Below are 21,573 nucleotides of genomic sequence, written 5' to 3'. Positions count from 1 at the left end.
AGAAGAAACCTCATATTATATGCAAAGGTACTCATCAAAGTCCGCTGGCAGCCCATGTAAAGAATACTTGTAGTCAACAATAGTGCAAGGCTACAAGCAATCTGCTATACAGGTTAAGATCATTCCCCAAGAAAATATTTATCTAAAATAAGAGAGAGATATGGGACGGGACATAAATAATAAATTTGAACATCTTGTTTGGACTACATGATCTATGTTATTAATTGAAAATTTCAAAGTTTCCTGACTTTCATATGAAAGGTTGCTAGAGCAACACGTCAAGGAATTTAGGATTTTGAAGATAGTTGAGTCAAGATTTGTATCAACGTACAAAATAGTCCATCAGATTTGTGTAGAAAAATCATCAAATTTAAAACTTAAAAGGTACTAATTCTGAAACCATTGCATCAATAAGAGGAGAAAATTGAACTTTAAGAGCATAAAGATAAACTCACTCTTCTTTAAACATTTAACATCTTTACTCAATTAGAATTTTTTTCAACATACCATCTAGCTACCACTTCTATTTTGGGTTATCATCTCTAATCACCACCTAAAATTTTGTGGTGGTCTATGCTTCCCCACCAACAAAAAAATTATGTTCCCCACCATTAAACTGACTTCTCAATTTTGCAAGTATTATGGCTTCTAGAATAATAGCAAAAAAACTCTAAGAAATTTCGTCAAATACCTTGTGTACATGTAAAAGAAAAAACACTTATTGAAAGTGGACATTATTAGAAATAGTAGCATAACAGTCATAAATCATTGCAAAACTTTAATTTAACAGCAAAAATTCCAAAACAAGTATGTATCAGTACTTCCAAATCTACTATCCAAGCCCATATCCTACCAATCAAATTGCTTGGACATTCAATTGCAGATAAATATTATGCAATGGATTTTAAAATCTCCAATGTACTACCTATGGCCATATCTTCAGTGTTATGACATGCAATCATGTATCAATCACCCCTTCAACGCTGTTAATCCTTTATTTTTTATTTTTCTCAATAAGTGACCCTCTTAGTCCTTTCCCTGGTCTAAGCACCCTCAAAATTTCACAGTAGTACTTGTTAATAGTGCAGTAATCAGTTCTTACAATTAAATTAATTGTGAAAACTGGTTCCTGCAAAGCAAATCCCCCCCACTTTTCAAAGGCAACAAAGCAATGAAAAATAACCCACTACTTGCCTATTAGATTCAATTATCAATATATCAGCTTGGATCACATTGAAGTCTCACAAAATATGCTTAAAAAATAGATATGGAAGAAGAAAAAACACAACTCTACCTTTTCACTTTGCTATTGCTGGAATTTGTAGCCAGCCTCTAAACTCTATAGGTTCAGTCCTCCGCTGTGCATGGCAGAAAGCAGAAACTAAAAATCAGTAGTAGGCACGGATCTTAGTTTCCATGGTTATTCCTGAATTTAAAATGCAAACCTTACCATAACAAAAATAACTATACTTGGGTTAGATTTTATTTTTTTTTATTTTTTATTTTTTATTTATTTTTTTTAAATTAAGGTCTTTGGGTTAGAATTGATTTCGTTTTAGTAGAAAAGATTAAAACGGTATCACCTCGCAGTAAATGAAATCTCCCTCCAAGATACTCCCATACGGAATAGAAGAAGAAGAAAGTTCCACAAACGAAAAACTATCTTAACTTTTTAAAAATAAAATAAATAAATAAGAGAAAGAAACAACAGTGATTTATGAACAACATACTTGGTAGCATTCTTGCAAAAAGATACGATTATGAGACATAGTTTTGATTGAATTTGCTAAAATATGAAAGAGAAAGCAATGCGGCCAATAATTGAAATTAGCAAACTCCACTACCTGTTCCAAGCCCATCAATCTATGCTAATCATTCAAAAGAAACACTCCCAAACGTAACCCTAAATCATACTTAACAGTCAAAACTATAGAAAAAAATTAAAAACTTATCTGTAATGTTTTTGGAGAAGTTCTGGTCCGATTATAAAGTTCCTCAGATTTTTCTCTCCCTCTCTGACTCTCTTTGCCCCTTATTGACGCTCTCAATGAACAATAATAATGCAAGGCTCTTTTGGTTTTTTTTTTTTAAACCACAAATTTACTCCAAATAAAGAGATTAGGTAAGGGGGAAAACCTAAAATTAAAATAAAAACATCACTAACCATTCTTTAAAACGCCAAGAGACAAAGCCCACATAGCATTTGATCTTCTATTGGGTTTCCCCAAGTTCAACGAAGCCAACATCGTTTAAATCTGTAGCTGATAGCAAATCCTGATCTTAGACAATTTAAAAACAAATTAGAGTCTTTACTTTGATGAAATTTGGAACTCTAACTTCAAATTGTTACTTATCTAATCTTAAATTGCAGAGACATTGAAAGTTGAGAGAGACTTGGAGAGAGACGGTGGCTGTATAAGGATTTGAATAGGATTGTAGTGATCAGTGTTTGTTTGAGATTTTGAATATGTTTAATGAGACACGGAGAGAGGCTGTGGTTGTGTAAGATTAGAACAAAAAAATAGTGGATTGTGGGAGAAAATAGTAAAATAGGCCTAACTTTCTACCTATATAATTAGTTGTTACGGTTCGTAAACTATATATTTTTACTAGCATCTCGAGTCTAAGAGATTCGATTTTGGGCCTAAAAATCGAGTCTTTGAAGGTCGATTTTTATAGTCTAATTTCATCTGATGTGGCATATTTTTCACGTGGCGTCTAGTTGGAAATCGAGTCTCTGAGACTTGATTTATATTTTATATATATACTCTTCTTTTCTCCTTATTTTTTCTGCCGCCGCCGACCCACGTGAACCTAGGCCGCCGCACCCAGGTCGCGCCCAGGCTGCTCGCCCCAGGTCGCGCGACCCAGGCCTCCGCGCCCCAGGTCGCCGTGGATCTGGGGCATTGGTTTTTTTTTTTTTTTTTTTTTTTTGTGCGTGCTGGGTTCTGCTTTGTTGTGATCTTCCCATGGTGGTGGATAATTTTTAATGGTTGTTGTGTATTTCTGCTCTGCTGTGATCTTCCCATGGTGGTGGATAATTTTTTATGGTTGTTGTGTATTTCAGGGAACAGATGGTAAAAGTCTTAGATTTATTTTTTTGGTTTGTAAATTGAGTCTCTAAGACTTGATTTCCAGGTAGATTTTACGTGGAAAAAATGCCACATCAGATATTAAAAATCGACCTTCAAAGACTCGATTTTTAGGCCCAAAATCGAGTCTCTTAGACTCAAGATACTAGTAAAAAATATAGTTTGCAAACCGTAACAACTAATTATATAGTTAGAAAGTTATGCCTATTTTACTATTTTCTCCTGGATTGTGATTGTGGGAAGGAGTAATAATGAAACACCCAAAATTCATAACCACCCTTAAGCCAAAACGTTGTGTCTCTACTCTCTAAAATAGTTTTTACTTTTTATAAGGTTGTCTCTAATAGTTTTTATCTCTTTCTCTCGCAGTTTTTTTTTTTTTTTTTGGTTTAAATATGTACCTTATGCCAAACGTTAGGAGTTAACGAAACTAAATAAGCAAACCACTGAAAAGGCACAATTGTTGTTTTAAAGCAAATGTGGCATTAATTTGTCTAGCCACATGGACATGGAGTAATAAGGAGCAGTAAAAAAAAGAAAAGAAAAAAAAGTTAAACGTTTCGACTATTAGTTATTACTAGTTGCTAACTCATGCAATGCATGGAGAAAGTATTAAGTACAATATAAAATTTAATTTTGGTTTATTTCACTATAACACCAAAATTGAATTTGTAAAATAAAATCATGTAGCTATAACATTTGCTAACAGCTATACGTTTGAGATATTTATTAAACTATATTATTATTATTATTATTATTATTATTATTATTATTATATCAACTTAATATTATTTAGATATATGATATTCATTGAAATCTTCTTGACAAAAAAGAATTGGGGCGAAAAAAAAATCAGCACAATCTATTAAACAATAAAATTCCAATATAATCTTTGGAAAATATCTCTCCCATTGTCATCTTCATTGTTGTACATTGTCATAATACCTATGCCATAAAATAGATAAATATTATTAACACTCACAAAGAAAAACCAATAGGTGAAATGAAAAATAATGAATTTTTAAGTCCAAGAACCATCTAAAAGTGACAACATTGTCTCAACGCATACAAACATGATGAATATATCATACTTCATTATAAATAATGGTCTGCTTTACTAAAACATTCAACCTTTCTCACAAAAAAGAAAAAAAGAAAAAAAAAACCTTTTACTGTGGGCTTGTATTGCTTTAGCCCATGGTCTGTTAACCCTTTGGGTAGCCCACAGTGAAAAGGTTAACTTAGTAGAACTACCAGGGGAAAAGAAAAAAGAGCCATTAAAACCAGACAGTGGACAAACACAGGCATGCATCAAGAAAGCTTCCACACGTAGACAAAACCAGTAAACTGCCAAAAACATGAGAAAACAACAGGTGGACAATCATGCATCCATCAAATAAAACCATTACACACGTAGACAAAACTAGAAACACTGCCAAAAACATGAGAAAACAACAGGTGGACAATCATGCATCCATCAAATAAAACCAATACAACAGGTGGACAATCAATGATCCATCAAAGAAAACCATTACACACGTAGACAAAACCAGAAATACTGCCAAAAACATGAGAAAACAACAGGTGGACAATCATGCATCCATCAAATAAAACCAATACATGTTGAAAAAAAAAATCCCAAATTCTCAGAATATTTAACACCAACTATTCCTTCGTCACCTATTTTGTAAGTTCAGCTATCTATTCTCAACAAAAACAGAACACCTTCTAATGGTGATTACATTATTGTAAGAAAAGTTTAAATAATTTGTAACATAAGCTTCAACAGATTAAAGGACTCTTTGTTTCCTCTTCCTCTTTTGTCGATCTGCAATAGGTGTGAGCTGTACATCACTTGCATCATTTGTAGGATTAGCATCTTCTTCACTTGGTAAGTTGTTGGCAGAATCATTTGTAGCATCACTCATATAATACTGTTAAAAGAATATGATCTAAATTGTATCATGATATGAATAAGTAACATTAAAAATATCTAATTTTTTTATTTAAATTTAATATAAAAGTACTCACATCAGTTATTGGTCAAAGTTTATCTGAATTGTCAGTCTGTATAATAGGATCAAAAAGTTTCTTCACAAATATGACATGGCTTCAAAGCATTGGCAGGAGGAGTCACATGTTCCAAAAGAAACTCATTTGTGAACTATAGTAAAACTCATTCGATTGTGAACTATAACAATTCTCATTGTATGCTGCAAGTACTCTTACCAAACCACAAAATAAAAAGAGAGCAAAGAACAAAGCATTGAAAATATCAAGTATGAATACCAGGCTTCTGCATTATTTGAAAAAAGAAAAGAAGAAAAAAGACTGGTCAATACGTTGAATTAAATACCTTAGAAACAAAGTTCTACCAAGCACCTATCTAAATTTGAATGCTTGAAAGTTGAAAGTAACGTTGACAAACTGTGCTTTGTCCATAAGGCTTTTATTATAGTCGCTAATACAAAGAGGGTCTAAGAGTGTCTTCATCCTTTAATATAGACAGCAATGACTTGGCCAATAAATTATGATTGATACATAACAACAAGTGGTCAATAACCAGTAGCAATTAAAACCAAGATGCACAAACCATAAAGTGGCTACAAACTAATGCAAGAGTAAGCAAGGCATTTTCTCAAACGCATGGTGTGCACAAAATATTTCAACACCTTAGTTATAAATGTTTGTTATTATAAAAATTAAAAATTAAAAACAGAAAACAATAGCATGATTGTAACACAACAAACAGGTAGAACAAACAAATTGAAGAGTATTTAATATATGGAACTACATAACTAATTAAATTCTACCATGAATAACAATATTTCTATCAAATTAATGGAAGGTTACCGTAGTGATTTTGCTGGGTTACTCTGTTTTTTCTCCACAACCTTTGCTTGATTTCTTCTCGCAGAGGGAAAAAAGAAAACAGAAAACATAAAACAGAAAACAGAAAACGAAAAGAAGAAAACAAAAAGTCAACAGTATGGGTTGGAAAGAGTTAGACCAAGTAATGCAAGAGTAAGCAAGACAAACTAATGTTTGTGAAGAAAAGAATTACCAATAGCAGTAGCGTCAAGCGCACTCTGTTTTTTTGTTCACAACCTTCGCTATAAGTAGTTACCCACTGAAACGGTGTGGGTTTGAAAGAGTTAGACCAACTAATGCAAGAGTAAGCAAGACGAACTAATGTTTGTGAAGAAAAGAATTACCAATAGCAGTAGCGTCAAGGGCACTCTGTTTTTTGTCCACAACCTTCGCTGGGTTTGTTCTCGCAGTGGGGGAAAAAAAAAAAAAAACGGAAAAACGGAAAGAAGGAAATAAAAAGTAAACAGCGTATGTAAACAACAATAAGTAGTTACCCACTGATACTAAATAAGCACCACCGAAAAGACACAATTGTTTTCGCAGCGGGGAAAAAAAACAGAAACAGAAAACGGAAAGAATAAAACAAAAAGTAAACAGCGTATATAAACAATAATAAGTAGTTACCCACTGAAACTAAATAAGCAAAACACTGAAAAGATACATTGTGTTTTTAATTGTATGTGTTAGTAATTTATGTAAGCACTTGGCCCAACGATCAACAAAAAGTTAAAGTTTCAACTATTAATTATTATATAAATATAGATAAATATATATATATATATATTTATTTGAGATAGTTACCATATATTATTAACCAAGTAATTCAAACTTTTTTTTCTCTAGCTCCTAACTAAACTTTCAAGCACTTCATACATGACAAAGTTTCAATTAAGCGCTATGAAGTTATTGCATACATAGTTGTATACTTATATCTTTGTATGGGAAGATTGCTGGAACATGTGTCGTGGTTTAATATGTAAATATAATTAAAATAAAATTTCGGTCACCCATTAACCGCTACCATTGTTCTTCCCTTTAATTAATTAAATAATATAATTACTGAGTCAAAATAAAATGGAGGTGATGTCGGAACGGAAGCTTATAATACAAGGAAAGAAATAACTTTTCCTTTATCGAATTATAAAGCATATAGCGACAACAGTGAAGGCCTCAATGGTAAAGAAAGACATCCAACAACGCTAATGTTAATTGTGACATGCTAATGTGGTGTCTGACTATACCATGTAGCTTCTAGTGGTAATAGGAATGCAAATGTAAGAAGTAAGATATCCAACAGAATGCCTAAATAAATAAAGTACAGTAAGACAATAAAAAGTCCAATAATGCTAAACAAACATTCTTAGCTAATTAATGTAAAGAAATTTTAACATAGAAAGAAAGAAAGAAAGAAAGAAATATAAAACATATTTTGTAGCTTTATGGTGACTTTGATTCACTTTCCCCAATGATAGCACAAAATGGACCGGATAGCACAAAATGGACTTATATGTACTTTATAGGCCAAATCGGCCCAATACCATCATTATTAAAAAAATTTAGGCAGAAAACACTGTTTCGGAAGTAATTGGGGATATACCACTTTTTCCAGTACTCGAGTACTGGATTTTACACTTCCACCGTGGCATGCTAGCATGGAATTTCTATTTAAAAAAATTCACCTAGTACTCGAGTTCAACAAACTCGAGTACTGTATGATCTGGTCCCCGAGTCCACTAAACTCGGGTACCAATCTGGATTGTCCGGCAGCTTGTGGTTGGATAATCCAGATTGATACTCGAGTTTCATCTACTCGAGTACCTTGAAAAGTACCCGAGTTCTTGAAACTCGAGTACCAATCTGGATTTGCCCGAATTTGTACCAATCTGGATTGTCCGGCAACATGTGATGGGAATCCAGATTCATACTCGAGTTTCATATACTCGAGTACTTTGAATAATACCCGAGTACTTGAAACTCGAGTACTAATCTGGATTGCAATTTTGTACCAATCTGGATTGTCCGGGTACACGTGATGGGAATCCAGATTAGTACTCGAGTTTCAAGAACTCGGGTATTGTTCAAAGTACTCGAGTATATGAATCGCGAGTACTAATTTGGATTGCAATTTTGTACCAATCTGGATTGTTCGGGAACACGTGATGGGAATCCAGATTAGTACTCGAGTTTCGTGTACTCGGGTATTATTCAAAGTACTCGAGTATATGATACTCGAGTATTTCTCACTAAAACCGGTAATTTTAATCTCTCATCTCTCATTTCTCACTCACTTGTACACTCTCACTCTCCAAACCCCAAACCCATTTCATCGCCAGCAAAGTTGAACTCCCAAACCCGTTTCATCACCGGCGCCGCTGTACAAACCCCAAACCCCTTTCATCGCCGGCAATCTCGGACTCCCAAACCCGTTTCATCGCCGGCGCCGCCGTACAAACCCCAAACCCATTTCATCGCCGGCGACCTCGCACTCAAAGGTTAGCAATTTTGGTAATTTTTTTTGTTCTTTCCATGAGTTTTTAAGTAATTGTGGTAATTTTGATTATTAATTGTGCTATTTTTTATAATTGTGTTGGATCTAAAATGTTGTTCATTGTTGTGTAAAATGCAGAGGAAACAATGAAAATTGTTGTGAAAGTTTAACAAGAAATGAAATATTGTTGGCTCGTTTTTTGTTTTGTTTATATGTTTTTTGAAAACATTGTGAAACGAAAATGAGAGTAGAGGAGGGTGCATGTTGCATTGTTGTAATTAAAAGGAATAAACTTCATATGGTAAAGGTAAGTGTAACTAGTACCAAAAAGCTCAGACATTATAAATGGTTTGGACAAAAAAGGACATGCATTCTAGTAGAAGAGTGAGTACATACTTCCTTCTGTCAACAAGCTATACTACAATACCATTAAAAACAAAGATAACACGTTCTATCACAAGAAGTTACAGCAGCAACCATGTAATATCATCCTCATAGACAGAAAGAAAAGCAACAGCACACCAAACATGAACAGACACTATTTTATTTTATTTTACTTTTAACATTTGTACCATAAAAAAGTTCAAAGCTTACCTTTGTCACACTCTCCTTCACCCAAATCATTCATCCCCATCACATCTATGTTAAAACCAGCCCTATTATTCTACTCCTACCAAGAAAATGGGAACCCATATAAAAATGCTTCATCCTAATGTCCTACCCCTACCAGTTATAAAATAATTGATTAATTGTTTGCTTACTTTCTTCACCACACCTAATCTCTTTTCTGAGTCACTAACATAGTTTTTTGCCATATTCCCCATAGAACAGAAGTGAAGTTTGATGTCTATTCTGTCACATGTTTCCTAACATTTCTTAGTATTTCTAACATATCACTCACAAGGTTGTGAAGTCATCTATTATGAAATTTAGCCTTAACCCTCCCAACTTTGAAATAATAAAGGTTACATAGTCATCTCCAAATTCATAAGGGTAGCCCTATTCCACCTTTTTTTTAATTAGTAATTTACACACACTACCAATGGATCTTTAACCCATGACTCACCCTCCAACTAATTATTATGGAAGAAGGAAGTGCCAATTGAACTATAGCTCACTGGCAACCCTATTGAACTTTCAGTTACCCATACTAGGTCATGTCTCTTTTAAAATTTTCTTTCAAGTTCACAGTGAGTTTAAAGTTATACGGCACATTAATGTAATCTGTCATAATTATACTAACCTAGAAAAAGTATGCCAAAATCATGTTTTCTACTTCTCCTTCATTATTTTTTTAGTAATCTAGGATTCTAAAAGCTTTTTACTAAGAGAAAATCATTAAATTCCAATTTCCTTGATAAAATCCATTTTCTTCTCAAGGACAAGGGATTTGTTTTAACAAGTTACAAGAGCTATTCTTTTTTCATGTTATGATAACTAATCAAGTGTATGGGGTGTTTCAGGGGCCTTAATCTACAGTTGGGACTTGACAAATTTACATTTATGAAAGAAAAAGTATTTCACCAAAAAATATGCAAACATTTAAAAAAAAATGAAACTCAATTATAAATGACAATTCATACTATAATATTCTATCATTGTCAATCATCAATGCTTCAATGTATGTCTAGGCATCTTTTAATTGTAACAGTATCTCTCTTGTTAGCCAAGAGCTATCGGTACATTCATTTTACACTACTGAACATTAGAATGTAAAACATGTCAGGAAATTTCAAACTTTAACAGCAAAATAAATGCGCTTGAAGTTAATTTTCTTGCAAAGACTAATTGATATGAATCAGACAAATGAAATGAAGGATTTTCTTTACGCTTGAAGTTAATTTAATGCATGTTTGGTTGATGTTAGCCTAAGCTAAAAACTTAGAAATAGGAAACTCACCCCTTATGTATGCTTGAATCGTGCTTGTGTTTATTTTGATCTATGTTTTCTTAAAGCAATTTGCATGTTTAGGACATATCCCACTTAGAAAAACCCTTCCTAGAATATGGATAGAAGGTCTGTAGTGGAGGCCAATCCATTGAATTGAGGATACTTGAGTGCCTAACACTTTCTGAAGAATTTATCCTAACTTTGGACCATAGTTTGGTAATGTAATTCTGCATAAGGGTCGAGAGCGGTTCCTACACCTATTGTTTATATTTTGCAATTAATCAAACAATTGGTATATTCATTGATATACAAATTCCAATACTAACTTTAAAATACAACTAAATATTAAATATAACTTAAAACTAAACAAAGGGATGAAGAAAGAGAACATGTATATATAGGTACTGACTTTAGCAATTTGGTTCAATAAAATTACACTTGAGCCACCCTCAACAATAGCATTTCCCCTCTTAAAGGCCATCAAAAAATTATTGATATAAAAACAAATAAAAAAATTAGTGAGATGCTATCAATGAGATGCTATCATTTTGATTTAGCTTATGGGTATTTGATGAATATGCTAATGGGCCATTAATAACCTTTAATTTATGCCAGGTATGGACCCACATCGAGCAGGACCCTCTATAGGGACTGTCTTGACGAGGCAACCTATGCATCGTTCAAGTTTGCTTTAGGATGCTCCTTTGGCAGGCGAGGTATGCACTTGTGTCCAAAATCGTAATCAATATATGTAGTAGAAAGATTTTGGGCATTATGTTTGAAGTGTAATTATTACGTGGTTAGTGAATGCTATTATTAATACTAAGCTGCTTTGTTTGCAGGAAGTGCCAGGTGTTCTGACTTGTCGTCACCGAGATAAAGGTCTGTTTGATGGTGGGTTAGATCCACGGATTGCCGCTTATATCACAGATGCGGGGTTAGATGGGCTACTTCGGGTCCTACATATGGACCTTGACCATGCACTGATCACGGCCTTAGTGGAGAGATGGCGGCGAGAGACGCACTCATTCCACTTGCCCCATGGTGAGATGACCATCACGCTACAAGACATAGAGATCATCATGGGGGTACCTGTACATGGCTTGCCGGTGGTAGGATTTACCCATATGGACAACTGGCGTGACTTTTGCATGGATTTGCTAGGTACCCCCTCTACCGGACAGACCAGTTGGTACAAAAAAGAACATTGCAGTGTTGGAAGGGCCGAGGATAAAAGCCAAATGGCTGGAGGAGCAGTTTCGCAACCCTCTTCCCGCTGACGCCACTAAGGTGCGTGTGCAACAGTATGCTCAATATTACATACTCCAAATGTTGGGTAGTATACTGTTTATGGACAAGTCTGGCGAACGGCTCTCAATCATGTATCTACAATTTTTCAATCCAATCAGCAATGGAAAGAATTATAGTTGGGGTAGTGCAACACTAAGTTGGCTATATAGACACCTCTGTAAGGCATCAGAGAAGACAGCCAAGCAAATTGGTGGTGCACTGCAATTAGTGCAGTTGTGGGCGTGGGCGAGGTTTCCACAAATATGTCCTGTGATGAGGCATCCACACCAGGCACTGCCCCCAGGTCCACTTGCTGTCAGGTATGTAGGATCTTCAACTTAGTTATCGTTTTACATTTCCGCATTAATTTTTTTCGCATGGGAATTATGTAAAGTAACTAATATGAAGGTTATGTCTGTGTTGTTTGGTAGATGGAAAGGGGCTAAGATAACAACTGACCATCCAATGCATGTCCTACGCGCCTATCGTGTGTCGCTTGCTTTGCTCTGGCCAAATCAGGTATCGTGCCTTACAAGTGGGAACCAACCACTTTATGGTTGTTTGTATGGTTGTTTGTAAGATATCGTTACACATATATTGTTAATATGGTTGTTTGCATTTGTTGGATCATTGTAGATTGTCTGGGAGCCATATAGAGATTATTTGGGTTCCCTGCCCGCATATTGTACGGCAGGCCAACACATATGGAGGTCCATCGTGCCGCTCATACATTTTTGGGTGGTTGAAGGCCATCACCCTGAACGTGTTCTTCGACAGTTTGGGATGAAGCAAGGCGTACCGGACAATGTCGATACTTCAATTGAACTTCACAAGATAACACTCCAAGGCAAGCACGAAAAAAATTGGGTTCAAGAACATGCCACTCATATTGCTAGATGGGCTGTGCATGCCACAATTGCTGAAGCACCGCCCTTTCATGGGGTAATGAGCTACAATGACGAGTATATGGTGTGGTATCGTCCCATCACTGTTCGGCATATTACAAAAGAGACCTCATACTGGGACACTTTGGTAAGTTTACAAAGATTGTTCTATTATAAATGTACCTCGCTTCGCATACTTTAGTTCCAAATCCTAACACTACTCTTGTATACTTGTGACAGGTTGAATCACAGTTGAGGATTATGGCGAAGTTCGAACTAGGGTCTGAGATCTACACTGACTGTATGAATGCCTTGCAATCTGTTGAAGAGATTAGTCGATTGACCTTGGACGGTGCACGCACTGTGGGCAACGCAAGTGAACCGGCTGTAGGGCGTGGTCGGCAAGCAGGTGGACGTCGAGGGCATGGAGGTTGTCAATCTAGTCAGCGCCATGCATCTAGTCGGCGTCCCACAACTGCGAGCCGTCACAAATCGGGTGGGCGTCACACACCCGTGCATGACCACACGATGGAGGAGGCAAGTCAGACATCAGATGAGATGTGTTTGGACACTGGTTATGACATGGGCTCCATGGCACATGATGATGCAGGTCCATCCCGTACGTTTGCCCCGACATGTCGGTCCCCATCCATGGTTCGCGATGATACATGCCCACCCACATCCTCTCCCCCACCGACTACCGGCACTATCCCCGCAGATGTATGTGGTAGAGATGAGATGAGATTCATGCCCACCCCTGGGCTACCCACCCCTGGTGCCATCCAGACAGAGATACCCACCCCCTACCTGAGGCTTCACACAGTGAGGATCGGCCGCGAAGGCCGCAACGGACACGAACACATCCTCCTGACTGTGGGACTGGACATGGTACTCCCCCTCTTATACTGATTACATATGCATCTCTTTATAGTTAAATGATTTGAATATGAGTATTTGCTTTTGTTCTTTTCAGGCAAGGTGAGACCAGTCAAGGAACCAGTGAGGAGAAGAAAACGGGGATGATTTTCGATGGTCAATCGCATTGGTGGAACCAAAGGGTGAGACCAGTCAAAGGTCTTAGAATCCAACCTTGAATATTGTTGTTTATGATTTGCTTGAATCTTCTATTTCAAATAATCAGATACTCGAATTTGACTTTGCCTTATATGATTGTATGTTTTGTCTAATATATAAGAATATAGTTGTATGTGCAGTCAACTAATTCTTTAACTAAAAGACTTGCTATACACTTTTCCCAGCAATGACATCAATCATTAGAATTGAAATGAATGCATTTCCACAATTAATAGTGATAATTTAGTTCAATGAATCCCAACCCCCTTGGCAGAAACTTTAGAAATGATTCAATTGTACCGAGGACCTGTCTGGTTTCAAGTTAAAGATCCTGTGATTGTTGTCATAGTTAAGGTTGTTTTTTGGGTCTTGAAGGTTTCAACTTTAATATTAGTTATTAAGTTCTTATTATTTCTGAGTTTGGAATTTTATGGTTTACTTGGTTATATATCTAATTTGCATTCTTTCACTTCTCAATTTCACTGTTCAAAATTACTGCTTCACAATTCAATGTATTCTGCAGAAATCTAAATCTTCAATGGCAGCAATGCTGGCTTCTCACAGCTGTTATTTCTGCAATATGGAGTCAATAAACCAAGGAAGAACACTACACAACCTTGTGGGAACTTGTCACAACCCAAACTCCATCGGACAATTGGTTCTTATGAGTCACAGAAATGCAACCATATTCTTCGGCACACTTCTGTTCATGCAACCATGAATAGACAGAAGAATTCCCAGGACCAGCTCCTACTCAACATGGCTCTCAAATAGATCACTCCTTCCCTTTTCTGGAGTCATTGAATGAGGTTCCTTTGAACAATCTTGCATTATAAAATTGTCTTTTTCGTACTGAGTTTTGTACAAGAAAAGAAGTCTTCACATACAGCTTTTGTAAGTTTTGCTCTGTCTCTACCCATGATATCGGATGTTAACAAGGTGCTATTGATATACTAGGTATTGGAAACAAACAGAGCTGAAGAGTCCCAGATTCATGTGCATAGAATGTATTTCATGGGTCCTAATACTTTCAGTGAACCTTGGCATCTACCTCATACTCCTCCAGAACAAATAAAAGAGATTGTGTAAGTTAAATTGGATCATTTTTTTCCTGATTACTTCAGTTGCCACTTTATGGATTTCATTGTTATTATCTCTTTGTTAATTTAATTATATTTGATTAGAAGTCTTTCCTCTTAATCTATCTAATTTGGCAAATATGAGGGTGCATTTAATACATTTGAAGATGAGATCAATGCTATAGCTTCCTATCAATGGTGGGAGGGAGCAGTATACATCATTCTTTCTGTTCTAGCATATCCTCTTGCATGGTCATGGCAACAGTGGCGTCGGAGATTGAAATTGCAACGATTGCGTGAATTTGTTAGATCAAAGTATGATCATGCTTGCTTACGTTCTTGCCGTTCACGTGCTCTCTATGAAGGGATCAAGGTTTGCTTTTGCACAAGTTCTGGTTTTTTGTCGTGGCTTCATTAGACTATGATACTTTATGTTGCATGTGATGCATTTTAAATGATTAATGAGTTATTAAGGTTTTTTAGGCGATGCACCCATATGTCTATGATATGCTTGCATAAATTATCCAAGATTCTACCATTTGTGCTCTGGCTGAGCATTCAATGCTGTAGATACTACTCTACCAAAGTGGCTGTGAAGGTTATTTTTTGGTATGCTCTGGGGGTGAAATTGGTGGGATGAACTCACTGAAATTTATAGAAAAAAAGAAAGAAAAGGTGAGATGACACGAAATGTATCAAATTTACAAGCGTCGTTGAAGTTGAAGGTTTAGAGACCATAATATCAAACATACATAATAAAAAGAAACATGAATGCAAGTATTAGGATCAGAAGAGGTGTAGGTGAAAGAATAGACACATGCACCTTATTACTTACGTGTTATGAACATACACACGCTCACCAGGCTTATTAGCAGAAACACACACAACGTCAAATATAGAAATCTGAAGTCTTATGCTGTGTTTTTTTAGCATATTTAGGATAGATAAGGGAGGTGAATTGTACATCACTCTCTTCTACATGCTGACCAACATATGCACACATATATATGATAGTAATTGAATTGAGTTTGACTTGTTTTTCTTTCTCCCTTGGTCTACAGTGCGAAAAACACTTACAGAGAAAATCCTCCATCCAGTCATCTGAGAGAAGAAACACCCTTAAACCAAGCACATGGAAACAATGAAAGTTTAATGAGGCGAAGAAGGATATTTGGCAGCATTTTAGATGCTAACAGTGTACTAGAAATTGAAGAAAAGAGAGAAATATTTTATCTCCTCTCTTTTGTACTTCATAATACTAAACCTGTTGGACACCAGGTATAATGAGTTGATTATGGCATTGTATTGGTTAAATTTCACTTGAAAGTTTGATTACTTCTCACTCCTCTCTCTCAACAAATTTCTTTTTCCTTTTTGGTCCGATTGCAGGATCTTGTCGGTTTAGTAATCTCTATGCTACTTTTAGGAGATTTTAGCTTAGTGTTGCTTACTTTGCTCCAGTTGTATTCATTTACACTGTTAGACGTCTTCCTAGTTTTGTTTATTTTACCCCTCGGTATTCTTCTCCCATTTCCTGCCGGAATCAATGCTCTGTTCAGTCATGGACCTAGACGTTCTGCAGGCCTTGCACGTGTTTACGCCTTGTGGAACATTACATCCTTGATTAATGTAGTAAGTTACAATATCTACTCATTAAGATTCAGGTTGAGTGGTTCTACTTATTCTTGAGCCCTGATTAGTCTACTTTCACCAATGAACATATAGGCTGAGGAACTTACATTATACGTATTTTGCTAACAGAAAAAAGTGTGTGAAGAACATAAATCTTGAAATCTTTAGTGGAGTTTTGGTTGATATAAGTATTTGAAATAGACATTATTTTTCAGTTTGAAATTGACTGTCATTCTTCTTTTAATGAGTTAAAATGTAATTACCTTATTTTCTTTCAGGTGATTGCATTTCTATGTGGATATTTTCACCATAATGCTCCATCGCCACCAAACTTTCAACCTTGGAATGTTGGCATGTGAGGGTCAGCCCATAACATAGAGAGTGACAGTAATTACCTTTATGTATGAAGCATTCATGCATAGTAACTTCACAAGGGTCAGCCCATAACAAAGAACAGTTTTGGTTTGGCTAAGTTAGGGGCCCCGATTCCATCCCAAACATTTTACATGTAACTCCAAATAGGGTTGTTGAGAATGACTTACTTTTAACATTTTAAAGTGATGGTATCGGGAATTTGGAATATGAGAAGCCTTTGCTGTTGTGGTATTGTTGTCTTAATTTTAAATTTATTTGTTTAGTAAATGAAGAAGCTCTACTTGGAAAAAATGCCTCTTTGCTTGATGTGGGTAATTTTGAGAGAAAGAAATAGTTATACATTTTAATGATATTGAGCTCTCAGTTATCAATATGATATCATTATTTTTTCGAGAATTGGGGTGTACACTAAAACATCATTCATGTTCGGTTGGTTCTCTTAAAACTTGTTTGTGCAACATTACTTTGTGTCTGGTTCACTAAAAAAATGTAGAAAAGAAAATGGATAGTATTTCTTTCCATTTTTTGTACTGAGGTTGTCTTGGTTTGGGAATTTGAATATGAGGAAATGAAGAGGTCTGAGAAATAGCAGTCAGACTTTGATTTTTATTTGTATTTTTCTTTTTAGGTGGATGAATGGAGGGTTAGGGTTTCATGATTTATGATTCTGATTGTTGATTGTTATTTTACTTTAATGGAAGAATGGATGTTCTCTTTGGTTGTTGAGAATGTGTGGGAAAGCAAATCCATAAACACTTTTGAATTTTGTTTGGGGGGGGGGGGGGTGTTACACTATAAAATCCATGCTCAGTTGGAGACGAATGCATTATTTTGTTTATTGAAGTTGCATTTTTTATATATTAGAAATTCTTTGTAATCACTATTCTAGGTGATTGTTCCCTTTGGTTGTAGAGAAAATGTTGACAAAGAAAACAGCAAAAATGTTTGGAGGTTTTATTATTTTGGTTCTGGAAATGGAGAAAACTTTAACTGTAAAATTATTTAGAATTAGTTTTTGAAAAATAAAAAAATAGAGAAGAAAAGGTTGGTATTATTATTAATTTTTTGGCATTACTCTATGTTGTTTTCTTTCATTTTCAGGAAGGTCTTTTTTGTTTTGATTCTAATTCTGATTCGTGGTTGCTCAGGATTTAACTGCAAGGAACTTCTTGCCAAGCTTTGGCTTCAAAAAGACTACAAATTTGTTTGGAAAACCAGTTATTAGTTGGGAGGTCATTTAAATTGAATTGCTTGGTAGACAGAGAAATGGATGTCAACACATCTGCCTTGGTTGATGGTGTTGCAGAGTGCTTAAATGGTATGTGTGGTTGTCGTATTGCGGCTATCAAGATATATGATTTTGTTAATTCTATCCAAATTTATGGTTTTTCATCATATTTGTGGTTAATTTGTTTTGTTGGTTGCAGAAATGGAGGTCAAGGTAATTTGTTTTGTTGTTTTGTTGGTTGCAGAAATAGATGAAACCCTTTTCTTAAGCCTGACAAATATGACTTTATTAAATGAAATTTACTGACCTTAAATCTAGTCTCCTTAACTGCCCAAAGAACTAAAAATCTTTTGGTTTCCTTATGTTTTTATTAGCCTATGCTTTTTGTGTGTGTTTCCAAGTACCGATCTGTACTCTGTTGTTCCTCAAACATTGTTCTGATACCCAAAAAAAAACAATAAAGGAACTAGTTATTTAAGGTCCAGGACTTAGAACCTTTGGCATTTTCCTTCATTGATGTCATATCATCTTATACGGTCTAAATGTCCATAAAAGCCATGCTTTTTGGGACGACCGCCATGTCTTAAATAGCATCATGTTCTGAATGCTATTTTCTTTTTTTAATTTGAACTAATTGGAAGTTGTATTGTTAATATGCTCATTCTTCCATGATACAACTTCCAATTTCCTGGCCTCTGCTTGGCCAATGTAGTTAGGCTCTGACACGTTGGATGAACCAAAATATAGGTTGATAAGGTCAATTGCTTTAACTTTGTCAACCAATTTTGTATCAATTTTATTTATTTATTGTTAATTGTGTTTTTCCTGGGTTCTACAGCTGTAATTGAGGTTTTGGTAATTAGTGGAAGGCAAATTGATGTTGTTAACTTGGGTTTTGCATTTGAACTGACTGGGCAGTTCTCTCCTGTGCCTTTACTGAAATCCTACTTAAAGGACGCTAGAAAAGCATCTTCACCTGTAAAATATGGAAACACATCTCCTACAGCCCAGGTATTTTCATCACTGTACACTATATTACACAAATTTATTTAGAAACTTCCGTTTTGATAATTCTAACTAGTGAGTCGACTCACTGATATGGATTCTGGTGGTAGCTCCTGCAGAACGATTATTAGGTATATTATTGAGCTTGTCAGTTGCAACTGAATAAAAGATGTATAGCTGACTTTTGCATTATATTATAATTGGGTAGAAATAGTTGTATGGTATAAACTTGTTTAAGATTATGATAGACACACTGATGCACTAGCACATTTAAGCATGTTTGAGGTGCTATCTAAATGAGACTGGTCTTGCTGGTTGGATTGGCTTTACAATACTTTCATGTGATTCAAGTGGTTGGATCAGTTGATTGCTAGATGTGTTCTTAAACATCAAATCTTATTCTGGCTTCCTTACTTCTCAAAGACAAGCACCCTACATGTTTTGGATCCCCATCACCACCTATTTAATCTGATTGTGTGCTGCCTTTTAACTTCAATAGCATTTTTTATTTCAAGCTCTATCTGGGTGATTTGGTGGTGAATTAGTGATGAACACCTTGAATGGGTTTTAAATTCTGTGTGACAAGTTTAGTTATTTTATGTTTGAATGTTTTCACAACTTGATTTCACTTCATTCATTGTTGGCTTCTGTTGCATAATTGTTGACCTGGTCGCAGTCACGTATGCTTGCTATTTTAATGTAATTTCTTGTTTGATGAATAGGCAGCAATGAATATTGAGGGAAAAGTTGGATGGGAGGAAATTGTGGATTCCCACCTGGAAGGGAAATTTGATGTGCAAGAACTCAACGACGTGGTAACTCTTGCATACAAATGCATCAACCGTGCCCCAAGAAAACGACCTTCAATGAGGGATGTTGTGCAGGTGCTTTCGAGGATCGTTAAGTTGAGACACAATAGGAAACGTCACAAAAATTCTCTATCTGCCACAGCAGATGAAGTCTCCATCGATGTTGACCAACTAGAAACCAGGTCTCCAATCTCTGAACACCGGAGAGAGGAATCTATGGATAGCACAGTTGACACCTATGAACTATAGATGATGGTTTGTCCATTTGTTAATTTGTTTTGTTCCTTGGTTTCTTGGTTTTGCTTTTTGCTGTATATCCAGTCTAAAAAGAGTTTAAAGGCTAGTAGATCTGTTGTAGTTCTGATTTACTCTCGAGTGACTTAGGATTTAGATCAGTTTTTCATGAATTTTGTGCAACATAGTTGATAGTTGTCTTTTTCCCTAGGAAGCATAGACGCTACATTTGGAGTGCCATACCGGTGTCTTACCAGTGTTGTATATTCTTGTGTCATGTTATAATTTTTCAGAAATTGCTTGTATTGCCATGTCCTGTAAGTACCCATGTCTGTCTGTGCTTCCTAGCTTTTGCCCCCTCCACCCCCCCCCTCTCTCTCTCTCTCTCTCTCTCTATGTATGTTCGCTAATATGACACGACACATCTTTATGTTTGTAAATTCATACTTCAGAAATGAAAATGAAGGAAATAGCTTCTTGCCTCTTTTATTTTGGAGTGGTATTGGCTCTTTGTCAACCCAATCATTATCATGCTTATCTCTAGTATTACCCCCTCCTAAGGTTTCACTGTGATAACTGATAACCTCTTTAAAACAACATACCTTTTTAAGATAGGATGTTTTTATCTTCAGTTTTCTCTCTAAATAAATTACTTTTTTTTTTTGGGTGCCGAATCTCTAAATAAATTACTTGTGGGAGAGATGACTCATTCTCATCATTCACCAGTACCACCACGGCACCACCGGTCCATTCATTATAGAGTAGATGGTTGTTTTTCTCAGTCAAACCTTACGGCATATTTCGTGCGAAAGAACATACTTAGAATTGGATGGCTATAAATTTGTAATAAGCTAATACTCATTTGGACGTGTTTTCATTATAAGGATTCTTTTTTTAGGGGTAAACATTATAAGGAATTTAAATAAGGGTTTTTTTTTTTTTTTTTTTAAGATTGGAACTCTCTCAAATAAATAAATAATTGCTCCTCTATAATATTGTAAGATCATTTTTTGTTAATAAAAAAAAGTAACATTTCTAAATATTAATTGCAATAATATAATACCATAATCATTTTATATTATAGTGCTAAATTTAATATTAAAAAAAAACAAATTGCAAACTCATTTTCTTTATGTATTAATTTAAATTTAATATATGTACTACCTTTTTTCATGAAACATGTATTTTTTTAAAAGAAAAAAAAATCAAACTTGTTTAATATATAATCATGTTTTACAAGCGTGAATTTGTTATTTATTAGAATTCAAAATTTAGGGGGAGATATCTTATTTATTAGAATTCAAAATTTAGGGGGAGATATTAAGATAGTATTTTTGGGGAGATCTAATAGTACTCGAGTCCTTTAAGCTCGAGTACTAGTCTGCATGATTACTATATCATACCCGAGGAATAGTCGAGATTAATGGACTCGGGTATCGCAGAACACAGTACTCAATTCCTACAGACTCGAGTAATACATTCCATACTTATTGCACACACCGACTTGCCTGGCGGTAACCACCAGAAAAATGCATAATGAATGATACTCGAGTTCCCTAAACTCGAGTACCTATTCACAATAGTACTTGAGTCCTTTAAAATCGAGTACTAATCTGTATGA

At 35.4% G+C, this 21,573-nt stretch overlaps 1 protein-coding gene and 1 long non-coding RNA gene across 2 annotated transcripts; one reads left to right on the top strand and one right to left on the bottom strand.

Annotated features, from left to right (window-relative positions):
• Nucleotides 1-4,678: 4,678 nt before the first annotated feature.
• On the bottom strand, nucleotides 4,679-6,519 carry LOC142617743 (uncharacterized). The gene is made up of 5 exons (XR_012841036.1): nucleotides 6,308-6,519; nucleotides 6,157-6,222; nucleotides 5,946-5,999; nucleotides 5,124-5,202; nucleotides 4,679-5,026 (listed from the first exon to the last, which is right to left on the bottom strand). It is a non-coding gene; the product is annotated as an uncharacterized LOC142617743 (long non-coding RNA).
• A 7,356-nt stretch (nucleotides 6,520-13,875) lies between these two features.
• Nucleotides 13,876-16,660, top strand: LOC142616256 (uncharacterized). The gene is made up of 9 exons (XM_075789137.1): nucleotides 13,876-13,944; nucleotides 14,114-14,209; nucleotides 14,316-14,399; nucleotides 14,548-14,675; nucleotides 14,808-15,042; nucleotides 15,199-15,278; nucleotides 15,731-15,947; nucleotides 16,059-16,301; nucleotides 16,580-16,660. The coding sequence occupies exons 1-9, from the start codon at nucleotides 13,876-13,878 to the stop codon at nucleotides 16,658-16,660; spliced, it is 1,233 nt and encodes a 410-aa protein (XP_075645252.1).
• The last annotated feature ends 4,913 nt before the right edge of the window (nucleotides 16,661-21,573 follow it).

Source organism: Castanea sativa, chromosome 11, assembly GCF_040712315.1.
Source record: "Castanea sativa cultivar Marrone di Chiusa Pesio chromosome 11, ASM4071231v1".
NCBI lineage: Eukaryota > Viridiplantae > Streptophyta > Magnoliopsida > Fagales > Fagaceae > Castanea > Castanea sativa.
This window is presented reverse-complemented; position numbering and strand designations above follow the sequence as displayed.